The sequence below is a fragment of the Cyprinus carpio genome, chromosome A25 (genome assembly GCF_018340385.1).
Source record: "Cyprinus carpio isolate SPL01 chromosome A25, ASM1834038v1, whole genome shotgun sequence".
Taxonomy (NCBI): Eukaryota; Metazoa; Chordata; class Actinopteri; order Cypriniformes; family Cyprinidae; genus Cyprinus; species Cyprinus carpio.
Window position 1 is genome coordinate 13,753,422 of NC_056596.1, and position 15,974 is coordinate 13,769,395.

Below are 15,974 nucleotides of genomic sequence, written 5' to 3' on the forward strand. Positions count from 1 at the left end.
TTGCTCATTAACTTAACGTTTGCTTTTGTTTTTTTTTGATACACTGAAAAGAACCGACACATTTTGTGAATCAGATTGTGCTGGTTGCACTGTAGGCTATGTTCCTGATACACTAAAAGTCAGACAACACTGCCTTTGATGTGTTTTTCATGCAGCTCAATAGAAAGATGTGTTTTAAACACTGCAAACTGACATTCACAAATTGTGTAAAATAAGATTTATTTTTCTGTGGTGCTTTCAGCAGCAGATACACATTGCATTACACTAATTACTGCATGCCTTTTAAGTACAATATCTGCAGTTAAACAAATAAAGAAATGCCACTGAAAGGGCACAGAAATGCAGACATTCTTTCAGGCCTGATAAGCATCCTGAACAGAAAAGACTCTAGAAATACAGAAGACTGATGAGACGGGATTCACACATCAAAAGAGACAAACAGCAGCATCCTCAGCAACTCTCCATATCTATCCAATTGTATTGATGCCAAGGAAAAACTCCCACATTGCCTATTCTCATTTCCGGCACCCACTGTGACACCCACCATTGACGGACTGTGGCCAGTAAAAACATGGTCACATTAGTGAAATTTTTCAAGCAAAAAGTCTATTGTCAATAGTTTAGCAATGTATTAAGCACAGCTCACAAAAGCTTTTTGCATGGATTCCAGATCGCATGGATTCCTACCCAGCTAACAAAATATGTTCTAAGGAGCTATTCACACAAAACAGTTTTTCAAAAGCTTTTAACTTGAGCAAACTTACAATGCTGTGAGATACCGACATTGTGCTTTATATAAAATTAGAGTACTAGGCCCTTTCAGGCTCTCATTAATTATGCAAACCGATACAGAGGGAGCTAGGGAGCTTGGGGTGTTGGGGGGGCTTATGAGAAATCTTACCTTGTGTCAAAAAGTGGGTCTGTGTACATAGGTAGAAAACAAACCGTGTCTTGTTCATTGGACAGTGTGTTCTCTTGGCTGTGCGTTGGTTTAGTTTGTCCTTGCTTCTTGTTTCCTCCAGCTGAGCCATCTGTGAAGGAGAAACACAGAGAAACGGCTACCTTTAGGAGACAAAAATCTTTCAGATACCTTTGAAAAGTTTACTTTGACTTTAGTATCTGAATAGAAATGTAATGATGATTCATTTGGCACTCTGAAATGAACCATTTGAAGTGTTTTGGAATGATTCAGTCAGAAAGAAAGGACGTGTTTCGGATAAATGTCTTTTATCTGCAAATGGTTATTCCTATCAAACAAAATAGTTTAATCAAAAAATACAGTTCAGTGATAAACATCTGACAAATCAAAGGATCATCCAATCTTTTGAAGAAGATTGTGTTGCACACAAAACACGTACAAACCCAGATAGCACACGTACGTCTGCAAGATGTCTGTTAAAGATCGCTTCATCTGGAAAGCATCTGCTGTGTACAAACATCTGATAGACATCTTTAAGATGTCAGTTTTACATACAGTACATTCTAAATCATAAACATCTTAAAGACATCTTCTATACATTTATTTGACATCTGATAGGAAACGTCTTATAGAAGTATTGCAGATGAGCAAACACTCTAAAAAATACGTCTTGCAGATAGATGTCTGTGATGTAGGCCTACGTGTGCTATCAGGGAAGTATGAAAATCTCACTAGTTCGTTGTTTACATTTAGCATAGGCAACAATCAAACTTTTTGAACATTCATTTACTAAAGAACAACTATACATAGTTTGCTAATGTTATTAATTAAAGTTATAATGAAATGTTAGCAAGTGTTGTGTTTTGGTGAATGAATTTCTGTTTAATTCAAGTAAAATGTTTACCAGTAATAAAAAGTAAGTAAACAAAATAATGAAAGCTGTACACCTTTAATAAGTGTTTATATTTGGACTATTTAGACTGGTTCGGGTGTGTACCGCTGCGGAGTAGCCCAGTACCTGCGTGATTCACCATAGACATAAACAGAGAGAAGTAGCTCCAGCTACAATGTTCTTCCGCAAGACACACAAAGTTCTATTTATTAACCTCTTCATTAACCACTAGAGCGCCAAAAGATACGGTCTGTAGCTTTAATTTTGTGGACAAAAAAAAAAAAAAAAAGTTTCTTAATTCTAATGGTCTTTATACCAAACATATCGAGCAACCTCTTCAGGTGCCAAATCAAACTGCTACTGTTGATGGGTCCCCAACACAAGACTGAAATGTTCTACCAAGGTCTTCTACAACGGTAAATACGGTTGATTAATTGCATGATATAACTTGAGTAATAGCTCAGCTATCCTGATAATTTGGCCTGTTTATCATCCTCACATTAATCTGTCTACATCAAACTTAAGCTAAATTAGTCGACAAGCTTAACCTAGACAGTTTAGTTTGAGGCCATATGCTGGGTTTTGCCTGTAACTGCCTGTCGCCCGGCTCTCCGGTAATCTCCTCAGAGGGGTGGATTTAAGCGGGCTATTTTCTGCCAGCTCTTAGTGGGACGTGCTGGCTTAAACTGACTTTGTGGGCCACACAGACCTGGTTGGTGTCTATACTTCCATGCTAGTCAGCCGGGGCTTTAACTACTCTTTAAGATTAGATTAAGATAACAAACCTCAGCTATTTGCAAAGGTGTTTGTGAAGGTAGCTACTGAGGCTTTGCATTTATGCAGGATCCTACGGCAACATAATTTATGTTCATCATTTTAATAATAATAAAAAAAAATGATGTTTCAGTTATTCTCCTATGATTCACATTAACCCTTAATATGGACTATTTTATCTTCACTCCCATGCCTGGGAGAATGTCACAATTCATGTTTAGGTCACATTTCACCTCAAAATCAGAAGAAATCAATAAGAAAAATTTATTAAAATGAAACTGAAATATATACTTAGGCATATTATTTATTGCTTTTTTATTAATAATATTTTAGGATATTATTTTCTTCTTCATTAGGCACATTTCTTTCAATATTGTCATTATCATAATATAAAAAATTGCCTTGTACATTGGAGAATCGGTCTACAATTCATGTTCAGGTCATAATTCACCCCAAAATCTGAAGAAAATAATAAGAAATATTTGATTATTTATTTATTTCAATAAAAAATGAAACCTATATTTGGGAGTATTTTTTATTGATTTATTGATCTCACAATTCATATACATATGTGTGTGGGTATATATATATATATATATATATATATATATATATATATATACACATGATAATGAAACCTACACTATATTTAGGAGCATTATTTATTGCTTTTTTTGCATTAACAATCATTTTATGACATTATTTTCATCTCTGTTAAGCATATTTCTTTCAATTTACTCATTACTGTAATGTGGAAAAAATAAGAAAATATATGGATTAAGATTCTTTTGCAAAATAACATGATTATTTTGTTTACCGTCTTCTCACATTTGCTTTTACTATATTGCAATACAGTAAAAATCTCATTACTGTAATGCAAAACAACAACAAAGAAATATTCTCATTACATAAGAATCAAATCAGAATAATGAAAAATACAAAAAAATTAAAATGTTTAATGTTTAAAAATATTACATTTTCCTTATTTACTGTAGCATTTTATTCATTCATTTAGTTAGTTAGTCAGTTAGTTTTGTTCAGAGTTATATGGGACCTGTTTTCATGAGGTTCGCCCACCTTTGATCTAAATAGGCAGCCGATGAAGTCTGATTTACCTTCACAATCCAACAGGAAGCAGGTAAGCAGGTGAGGACACACTTCCTCCAGCACGGAGCAGAAGGCGTTGAACGCACAGGGGCCCTTCTGAGACAGCTGATCCAAGAAGAGCTCGGCTCGTTTCTTGCTGGAGTCTTGACCCAGTATCTCTTTGTATTCCCCGAGAGAAAACACTTTGTCATACACCAGGTACGGCAGCACCTTGTTGACATCCAGTTCCTTCAGGATCATCTCCCTGTGCTGCTTCAGGACCTTAGCGACCCACTTCTTTCTCTTTCTGTTGACAGGTTTCCTTCCTTTAGTCCTCTGTCTTTTATTCTTCTTGATAAACCACTTTTTAGTGCCACTTCCAAACATCTTCACGTTGAGGATTCCCACTAAGACGTCTTGAACAGTTCCATCAAAGAAAGGAAAGTGCATATTTTTTTTACAACCAATACATGATCATGCTCGTATGTTCTGCTCGTATTTGTTGTGACACCCAAAGTGTCTGGGACAGCAGGACACTCTGGACAGAGACAAAATACTGCTTACAGATGGTAATAGGATTAGCTTTGTGTTAAGTAGACTACGGTTAGGTTGATCTGTCTGTTGCTAGTTTTGGAATACATAAATGCATATGAAATCTGAGGTTTGAATTTGTACTTTTTTTTTTTTTTTAAAGACATTAGATTGTTTCATAATCCTAAACATATATGCATTGACAACAAAAGAGTAAAAATAAATCATAAATACTACTATTAATTTTAATATATAATATCTCACTGTTCACTTGTCCCAGAAAATCTCTGCGTACCAGTGTTAATTTAGTATCACTGAAATATAGATTTTTAAAATCTATTATTAATTTCTATTAGTTTTTATTTCTTTACAATTTTTTGTGTTTCCGTCATTTTTTTATAACCCTGCTGCGAGCTATCCATTGAAAACATTTGGTTTATTACCATAAGAAAGTCTAAAACTGTGTTGAATTACGATCTTTAAATAAAATAAAAATGACCATAATCAAAAAAAGAAGATTTGTTTTTATTTATTATTGTTATGTTACAGTACCTTACAAACGTTTGTGGTTTAATTAATGATTTTAATCAAGTATTTATTAATAAAGACCTGCTAGGAAAATTGGAATTTTAATTTAAACTAATATTAGTACTATAACACTATAAATATACTATAATATATTAATAGAAGTATTTAAAAACACACAGCAGCTTGTGACTATTTACTTACTGCATGGTAACAATGTTTTCAATGTTCAATAATGGTGGAAAATAGTTATCCTTAATAGAAATTATCCTTACGTTTTTGAGCACAAAAATGATGAACTGAATATGAGTTGCTGTCACATCTGACCAACAGGTGGCAACATCGTCCAATGAGAAAATGTTGTGCTAATTCCAGACCCAAGAACAAACAGCAGCTGTTTTCTTTTGTTTACTTCACTTGAATTTGCAAAATGGATGTTAATCTTAATTCATTTGTGTTTGGACTACATCAGTTTTCTTTGACAATTATTGACTCTGGGCAGAGGATTTGTGATTGCCAATATATTATTTATGGGACTTGATAGGGAGAGTACATATTCAAGTGTTTTGTTATTTTATTTTTTTATTAATTATTTATTTGTTTAATTAACATCTGTGATCAGGACCTTTTCAAAAATATCGGTACATTCGTTCTTGCCAAGGAATCAGGGGGAAAATTATTTTGTTTTTAACCCTATGGTTCAAAAGGTTATAAGAATAAACATGATTGCAACTTTGAGCTGTTGGTGGCGCTAGAGGGTTTAAGTTAGAGACTCCAAACTTGCTATAATTAATGGTGAGACTGTCCTCTGTCTGTATGCCAAATTTCATAACCTTCCCACAAACGGTTCTTTGGGCTGCTATAGACTCAAGAACAGAGGAAGAAGAAGAAAAAGACTAATGGATAGAATAGGTGCTTATACACCTTGATTGCTTGGTGACTAATAAAAATGAAATATTTTATGTTTACCCAGGGACATGCAGATTCCCTCAAATCTCTTATTTACACCGTATATACTCTTTGTTTGTTGTAATGAAAGTATTTGCATGTAGAACTCTTTTGTGTGAAAAAAAAAATTGTCCAAATCATAGAGTAAACAACTCTGATTGGCCATTGCTTCCAAGAGCTATGCCTGTGATTGGCTATAAAACTCAACGCTTTAAAAATGCATCGTAAATAGAAATGTGCGCAAAATTTGGATTACCTAACAATGAATTTCGATGAAAGGTGACAAGTTTCCACCCCAAACTCATGCCATTGGCTGAGCAAGTGCTGCCATTTACAGTAAAAGCAATATCACACTCACAAACTGTGCTGTATTATTATTATCGATTTGTAATTTAATTGATTAATTTTCAAACAGGTTTTATAAAACCATGAAAAATAAATAAATAAACTACAGAGAGACAAATAAAAAATAAATACATAAAGAATACCTAAAAATCACATGACATTCAGGAAGCCAAACTCATAATCATCACAAAATAAATCAAGAAAATCATCTGTAGTCATCAACATTGCTAAACAACAGTTGATATGTTCATCTGAGAAATCATAACTCTTTGATAACATGATGTGTTATTATCTGTATCATTTCCGAGTGAATCCTCCTCATACATGAACTTCACGCTAACTCATATATTCTCATATATAACTCTTGATTAACAGTAAACACTAAATAATGCCATACAAAATGGCATAGCAATTTCACAAATATTTACAGTTTCTTTAGACACTAATTTAGGTTATGTGTGAAAAATTGTAAGCAAGCAATTTAATGGTACAAAAATAACACAAACCCTGAACAGCCTCAACGTTTAGCTGTTATTCATTCAGTACTAACAGACAACAGGCACACATTATAAAAGAAGGGCTGCTATGGTATTACCATCTGATACCATTATTTCACCACAATACCCCAACTTTTTAATAACACCAATTACATTATTGCATATTGCATGAAGAGTGACTCAGTCACTTCTTCTGGGTATTTCAGCATTGATCTTCCCACTGCAGTGGAAAGTGAATCAGTTAGAAAATACTCCACTAGATAATTTTCCGAGATGCATACGTGACCGACCCAACCCTCACTTATCAAGTCCACATATTTAGAATCAAGGAGTCAAATACAAATGTTTGATTCTCAGTAAATTTGCCTCCTTTACAGCATCAGGAAGTTTCCACTATTTCACCTTTTGTTAGCATTACATTATTACCAGTTTGAATAACAATGAAACATTTACTTAAAAATCCCCACTTATAATCAGTGCTTGAATAGATTCTTTTATGTCTTATACGATTGCTATTAAACAAACATATTAAATTAAACTTTAACTTCTTAGCAAACACTTTCATGAATGAATACTTTATTATGTTTTTATGGTCAAACTTGTGTGTGTGTGTGTGTGTTGTGTCCTTTATAATGTTAGAAATTTTTATAATGTTTTATAATGTGTCCTTTATAATGTTAGACATCCTGTAAACAAATGTGTCATATTCCACAAAAACATTAAGCAGCTGCAACTGTTTGCAAAATTGATAACAATCAGAAATGTTTCTTGTGACTATTAAATCAGTGTATTAAAATGATTTCTGAAGGATCATGTGACACTGAAGACTGGAGTAATGATGCTGAAAATCCAGCTTTGCATCACAGGAATAAAATACATTTTAAAATATAACTGAAATCCCATTTTTTTTTTTTTTTAGAATAACATTTCCAAATATTAGTTTACGAAAAAGTATTAGTTTTTTTTGTGAAAAGTTGCAGTAATAGCAAGACACAATTTCTTTTCTTCAGAGTTAGTGAAAAGGTCCTAAGTTATTCCAACTGTGACTTTAATCTACAATTTCTTTTCTTCAGAGTTAGTGAAAAGGTCCTAAGTTATTCCAACTGTGACTTTAATCGCCTGCCATCTGTAAACCACAAGCGTGCCAAGGACTGTTTCACAGGTGCATGTGCAATAACTGTTTATGGGACATTCAACAGACACGAAAAATATTGTTTAAAGACATTATGGATTTTACAAATTTATCTTTAAAATGCTGTACCCTGAAAAAGGGACATTTCTTTTTTGAGTTTATATGCAAATATGCTGTAGATATGCTGTACTAAGAGAAAGTGGGGCCAGTTCTGAAAAGGAAGTTGAGATTCAGTTTATCATTATGCTAATATTTGGTTCTAATGGAATGATTAATAGTTTGATCTAATTACAAACTTTAGTGTTGGTTTTATCTCAGAAAGCACGCAACCTTGTTTAAACTTCATATCTGTGGTTATAAAGGTTGATCTAAGGGTATGAAATATAGGCAGAAATTATCCACATGAACTGATAACGAAGACCTAGTGTTGGAAACTAATTCTCAGAGAAAGTTGCTAAAGGAAGGTCGATTTGTTGCTAAAAGTTGCTAAATGATGTTGTGATGTCATTGCAAAAATAAGGCACAATCTACTATGTTAATATGAAAGAATTTTCCGTAATGGTTTTTTACCTGCATTTTAAATTACGGGTTACAGGGTTACAATGGATGATGAATAATCGATAATGTCCTGGATATATATTTTCCATTTTTCTTACAGCGTACTAACTTATCAACAATCGCAAGTACAAGCTACTAACAAAGTGTATCATAAATGAACAATTATTCAATTATTATTACTATTATTAAACTGAACAACTGCAAATAGCAGCTAACTTAATTCACATGATGTGTGTACTACTAGTCATCTGTGGTTTCCTCTTTTTGTGTAATTTGGATGGAAAATGTGTGCCTTTTTATTGTCTGAGTCACTCATCAGAAGTAGATAAAAGTTGTCAAATAAAGTTTTAAAATTGCTAAATTTGTTGCTAGGTGGTTTTGGAAGAAACAGTTGTTAGGGTGGTCTGAAAGGTTGCTAAATTTAGCAACAAAATTGCTAAGTTGGCAACACTGCAAAGGCCTTGTTTCCAGTAACTTGTGCATTGCTGCACACTTCCTCTTGTATTTTGGCTAATGAATAATGAAACCTTACAATAAAAACGTAGGAAAAAAAAAAGACAAAAATATTTGAAACCTTAAATAAAAACGATAAAGTTTTCTTTGAATAAAATTACCTATACGTATTTTCAATCTTTAAATGCTAATTTGGCTAATGAATAATGAAACCTTACAATAAAAACGTATTTTCAATCTTTAAATGCTAAAAGATTACCTGTTAACTGAACTCAAGTTCTTCCAAAAACTTAATACCTAATAAAATAAGATCTACAACTCTTTGAACTAATAATATCTAGTGATCACTGAATTATTCCGAAAACTTAATCCGGAATAAAGGTAGTTCTACAACTGTGAAATCAATAAAAAATTATATCCTTTAACCTTATTTCTCCACTGTTTTCATCCAAAATCTTCATTGAAAATCTGAATTGAAGTAAAATTAAACAGCAAAAAAAAACATCAACAAATATCATTTCAAAATATCATTTTTAAATATTGTAATATTTTCTTCTTCTTACATTTATATTATTGTGTTTATCCTGATATTCCTTTTCCCAGTGCAAAAACATAACTGATCGTAATGTGTTGTGCTATTTAAAGTGCACAACGAAGGAGTATTATCCAAAATTTTTAAATGATAAATCAAAAACAAATACAAAAAATAAAAGCCAAGTAAATCAAATGAAGCACACAATGGTAAAGCAAATAACCAACAGAGAACAGACAAAAACAGGGAGCATAAATACTGGGTAAGTAAATGAGACGAATACATCACTACAGAAACAAATCAGGACTCATAGGAAATAGGCAACAGAAGTAAACAGGGGAGGTGGACAGGAAGAAAGAGAAACACAACAAAATGTCCATAACCGTTACAAGTGAAAAGATATAACACCAACATGATAGAACTAACTTTGCACACCTAGACTTTGCAATATTTGCCTGCTGTTCTTTGCAGAACTGCTTAAGTTCAGTTCAGTCTACTGGTGTTTGTGGACTGCAGTCTTCCGCAGATTTTCAGTGGGGTTTAAGTCTGGGCTCTGACGAGGCCATGCAAGGACTTTCACCTTCTTCTCTTTCAAACACTGTGTGCTCAGTTTTGCTGTGTGCTTTGGGTCATTGTCATGTTGGAAGGTAAACCTTCTTCCCATTGACAACTTTCTGGCATAAGGCAGCAGATTTTCCTCAAGAAATATTTTGCCCCATCCAATAAACACCCCATAACAACAAATAACCACCTCCCTGCCTCAGAGAAACACCCAGAACAGGACATTAGCACCTCCATGCTTTACTGGAGGGATGCTGTTATTTGGATGGTGAGCTGAATTGGATTTCCTCCAGACGTATCGTTTGGTGTTGAGGCCAAATAATTCAATTTTAGTCTCATCTGCCTCAAATATTTCAATTTTCAGTCTGACTCGTCTGCCTCACAGTAATTTGTGATATTGTTATCACCACTCTTTGTCATAAGTTCCTGCAGCTGCTTCAGAGTTGCTGTAGGTCTCTGAGCAGTTTCCTCCGGCTCTTTCATCCAGTTTGGAGAGACGTCCTGATCCAGGGAGGGTCTGCGTTGTACCAAATACCTTCTACTTCTTAATAATAGACATCACTGTGCTTCTAGGCATTGATCAAGCCTTTGAAATGTTTTTGTATCCATCTCTTGACTTGTGCCTGTCCACAACTTTATCCCTGAGATCTTTTGACAGTGCCTTGTCTCCCATAGTTGATTGTTAGCTTCAGTTGCACTACCAAGGACTGAAATGCTCCGGGAAATGCTCCAGTTATTAAAAATGACCACATTTTCATTGATTTTGACCGTGTTATTACAGTACAAACAAAACTAAACTTGCAATTAACCAGTAGGAAAGTCACAGGGTATAGCATCCACCAATCACCAGTGCTGAGCTTCAAATCATTATATTCAATAAAAGACATTGTGAAAGATATATGGAGTAAAAAAATTACACAGGTGTATGGAAGAATATAAAGTTAAAAATATGCTTGTGTCTTTTAATATACATGTACAGATATATCTACAAACATATACAAATACTTGTTTATAACATATACACATCTGGAATAGTTTTATATAAAAAGCCTTTAAAAAAGTTTGTGTATCAGTGTCTTTTCTGTATGTTTGGTGCAAGAAATCACAGGATATGTTTTAACTCAGTGTTGACAGATCTTGCAAAAAAAAAAAAAAAAAAAAAAAAAAAAAAAAAACAAGCCCATAAAAGACTCAAACCCAAATGCTTTATCTTGGAAATGAGCCACACACCAAAATATCACGACCTGCAGTGTGTACGTGACTACTGATAGTGGAGTTCTTTTATACACACATTGCTTCATTCTTACTTTATGTTTCTCTAGGACTCTGGCAATTATTATTGTGCTGATCATATTCACAATCCCAAAAAATGATATTGTCTGCCAGCACTCTATCCCGAATTTCCTGCAGTTTTATTGCTTTGTAGGCATTTAACATGTTATTGGAGTTTGTGCGATTAAATTGAACACGGATGACATCAAAACTGCATGAAAAGCCGTGGACTAGCTATTGGTTTTAATGAACAAACAAAACATAAATCTCTTAAAAGGGAAAAAAACTGCCTCAAGCAATTAAACATTGTTAGAGGGGAACATAACAAGCACTGAATGTGAATTCTGTCAAATCTTTAATGCATGTTGAATGATTTGAAGGTAAGGCGTATTATCAAAGAAGAAAGAGTTCCTTTTTAAGATAAAATATATGTAATCAGCAAAGCTGTAGATGGAATTTGATCAGTCCTTTTAGTGATAATGATAATGAGACATTAACAGTAACACTCAAATGACAAATACATCACAGACAAAAATGGAATAACACTTCATTTATTGATCATTTGTTACATAGAATGTACATTATATGTGTGTACTTTTACATTCAAAGAGACAAACACAGAAAACAATGAAAAAAATGACATCCAAAAGATCTAATGTTTCTTTATATGAAATTCACTCCTAATATATTTGGTACTTAAAGTGATTTATTTAGCATAACTGATTTGTAGACTGCATTGTACTTTCATGAATATGACATCAACATGTTCTCTATCAACTAGTAATGACAACTCAGGCTGTTTTAAATGGAATAATGGACTCCAGGCCATTTAAAATGAATCAGTATTGATGATTCAGTGATTCGTTGTTAAGTATTTCTTATCCGATTCAATCATACGGTCTAGAAGTTCTCATAGTGGTGAACAAAATGTGTCTGGTCACGTTTGTTCATTTGCTGGCAGGCCTTCTCAACATTCTTAGTCAGACCAGGAGGACCACAGCTAAACACGCCGATCTTCTCCACCTTTAACAAGGAAACATCATCAGTGGTGTACGTGAGGTTGATATCACTGTCACAATGATCTAATTAAATGATTTATTATCCAAAATGACTCCTTTCACAAGATCCCATATGAATCACAAATATTTATTGATACAGGAAGATTTAGAAAAATGCAACAGTAAAGGCCCTACAACTGTAAAGATAACTATAACAATAAGGATAACTATAACGATAACTAAAAATAAAAATAAAATTAAAAATAAAAACAAATAAATAAAAATATACCAAAATAACAACTACAACAATAACTACAAAAATAACTATAACTATAACAATAAAGATAACTATAGCAATAGCTATAAAGATGATGATGATAAAGATAACTATAACGATAATGATAACTATAACTATAAGGATAACTGTAACAATAAAGATAACTTTAATCATAATGATAACCATAATGATTAAGATAACTACAACAATAACAACAACGATAACTAAAAAAATAACTAACAATAACTGTAACTATAACAATAAAGATAACTATAACTATATAACTGTAACGATAAAGATAATTTTAACGATAACATAACGATAAAGATAACTTTAACTGTAACTACAACGACAACCACAAAAAGAACTTTGACGATAACTATAACTATAACAATAAAGATAACTATAATGATAAAGATAACCATAGCTATAACAATAACGATAACTATAATGATAAATATAGCTATAACGATAACAATAACTATAATAATGACTATAACGATAAAGATAACTATAACGATAACAATAAAGATAATTATAACTAAAGCAATAAAGATAACTATAATGAAAAATATAACTATAAAGACAACTATACGGACTATATTGAATATATAAGCATCCACAACAACACACAATAATCTACTATTATTATAAGCACATGCTGCAGTCTTGTCATCTCCCAGTTTAAAAGCTCAAGCTCTTTAAGTCCTATAGATTCTGATTGGCTGGAAAAAGTGGTTCTGAAAGTGATTCCAGCGATATTGTTCCTCTGTGTCGTTATTGTTGAGGTGCAAACTTTCCTATTCTCATAGAACTAAAAATGATTATTAAAAACTTTATAATTATTGTTATAGTTATCATTCTTGGTGGAGTTTAACGGTAAAGTTCCAATGCATGCATAGATGCAAATTATTTGGCCTCTGACCTCTGGATGAACTTCCTGTAGCGAGCTGAGAAAAGCCAAAAAGGGTGGGCGGCCGAAGTGTGTGACGGAGCGGAGGCCGGTGAACAGACTCCTGTTCCACACCTTCTGAAAGTGCCGCTCACAGACATACTTGAGAAAGAGAGAGAGGTGATTGATTTTACACCCAACCATAACTTCATATCAGTTAACATGCTTTTAATTTCATCACAGTAATTCAATGAAAATTACAGCAACCATATAAACCAGTAAAACCTCTAATCATTCTCATATAAACAATGGATTTACCAGCATGGTGGTGCGGAGATCGAATTTCTCAGCCAGCTGTGTGATGTAGATGTGCACTGACACCAGCTCCTGAGCGTCGATGTCCTCCACCTCTCTTATGATGTCAGACACCCACTCGAACTGACGCTGAGTCCGTGTCACCCAAATAAAATACACCTGAATTCAGAGGACAAGTTAAGAGTCATTAAAAATGTAATCATTAATTATACGACATTGAAAACTATTTTTAAAAGGCTGTATTGTACCTTTTTGCAGTGAAATTTGAACTTGACTGAAGATTTGAACACCAGGTCTTTTAAGATGGAAGCGAAGGGTGTGACTCCAATCCCAGCACCCACCAAAACTGACACCTCATAGTCTGTCCACTCCTGATGACCCTCCCCAAACGGCCCGTCCAGATACAGCTGTGGAGATACAGTAGGGTCATTCATTCATGATGATTTTGGCTCACATTTAACAAAAACACACCAATTCACTATCTCAACAAATTAGAATATGGTGACATGCCAATCAGCTAATCAACTCAAAACACCTACAGAGGTTTGCTGAGCCTTCAAAATGGTCCCTCAGTTACAGTAGGTTCACTAGGTTACACAATCATAGGGAAGACTGCTGATCTGACAGTTGTCCAGAAGACAATCACTGACACCCTTCACAAGGAGGGTAAGACACAAACATTCATTGCCAAAGAAGCTGGCTGTTCACAGAGTGCTGTATCTTAGCATGTTAACAGAAAGTTGAGAGGAAGGGAAAAGTGTGGAAGAAAAAGATGCACAACCAACTGAGAGAACCATAGCCTTATGAGGATTGTCAAGCAAAATCAATTCAAGAATTTGAGTAAACTTCACAAGGAATGGACTGAGGCTGGGGTCCAAGCATCAAGAGCCACCACACACAGACGTGTCAAGGAATTTGGAACAAGGAACAAGGAACAAGGAACAGTTGTCGTATTCCTCTTGTTAAGCCACTCCTGAACCAAAGACAACATCAGAGGCGTCTTACCTGGGCTAAGGAGAAAAAGAATTGGACTGTTGCCCAGTGGTCCAAAGTCCTCTTTCAGATGAGAGCAAGTTTTGTATTTCATTTGGAAACCAAGGTCCTAGAGTCTGGAGGAAGGGTAGAGAAGCTCATAGCCCAAGTTGCTTGAAGTCCAGTGTTAAGTTTCCACAGTCTGATGATTTGGGCTGCAATGTCATCTGCTGGTTTTGGTCCATTGTGTTTTTTGGAAACTAAAGTCACTGCACCCGTTTACCAAGACATTTTGGAGCACTTCATGCTTCCTTCTTCTGACCAGCTTTTTGAAGATGCTGATTTCATTTTCCAGCAGGATTTGGCACCTGCCCACACTGCCAAAAGCACCAAAAGTTGGTTAAATGAACATGGTGTTGGTGTGCTTGATTGGCCAGCAAACTCACCAGACCTGAACCCCAGAGAGAATCTATGGGGTATTGTCAAGAGGAAAATCAGAAACAAGAGACTAAACAATGCAGATGAGCTGAAGGCCACTGTCAAAGAAACCTGGGCTTCCATACCACCTCAGCAGTGCCACAAACTGATCACCTCCATGCCACGCCGAATTGAGGCAGTAATTAAAGCAAAAGGAGCCCCTACCAAGTATTGAGTACATGTACAGTAAATGAACATACTTTCCAGAAGGCCTTTTTTTATTGGTCTTATGAAGTATTCTAATTTGTGGAGAGAACCAAAGACTTAAACTACTTCATTCTGTGTGCACTGAATTTATTTAATACATGAGTTTCACAATTTGAGTTGAATTAATGAAATAAATGAACTTTTCCATGACATTGTAATTTATTGAGATGCACCTGTGTGTGTATATATATATTTGACCCTACGAATCACTCTTAGTTCAAGCCAGGGTTGCCAGGTCTGTGGTTATCCCTTGATCAAACATTATTGGTAGCATGTCTCCCATCCAATAATTGCAAATAGCTTTTATGCTTTGTTACTTTTGATAAGAAACAACGTCTTTTTACACTCTTAAATGTGGCACAACAGATTGCTGTAGCACCTCAGCTCAAGCGGCAACACAAAGGATTAATATATCTGCAAATAAATAGCGTAGCATATAATTAGTTCTGTACCAAACGAAGAGGCTCCCTGTATAGTATTGGTATCGGCAGACATAATTCTGAATAACCAGCTATCAGTATTGGCTAAATTTAAAGTTAGTATCAGGGCATCCCTATATACTGTATATTAGGATAACCTACTGTAATGGTTTCAGGTTTATCTACATCTATATGATCCAAACACAAACTGTGTATCCTTGCCTTTGGATATCCTCCAAGCTCCTGGAGATTCTCAGGGGTGTAGGCCTCTCGGAGTTTGCTGGTCCAGGGTCCCACTGCACGGATATGAAGGCTGAGGGTCTCCTCATGTGGTGCAGAGGTCAGGGTGAAAGGATGGTACTCATCTGTGCCCAGCGCCAGGCATGCGATAC

At 34.6% G+C, this 15,974-nt stretch overlaps 1 protein-coding gene across 1 annotated transcript in view; it reads right to left on the reverse strand.

Moving 5' to 3' along the window:
- LOC109112881 (tight junction protein ZO-1-like) overlaps nt 1–4,173 on the reverse strand; it is a 93,978-nt gene extending 89,805 nt beyond the window's left edge. The window contains 2 exon segments of the mRNA XM_042715626.1: nt 902–1,031; nt 3,701–4,173. Of these exon segments, the coding sequence (XP_042571560.1) occupies nt 902–1,031; nt 3,701–4,121 (551 nt within the window). The 5' untranslated portion in view covers nt 4,122–4,173.
- Between the last annotated feature and the right edge of the window lie 11,801 nt (nt 4,174–15,974).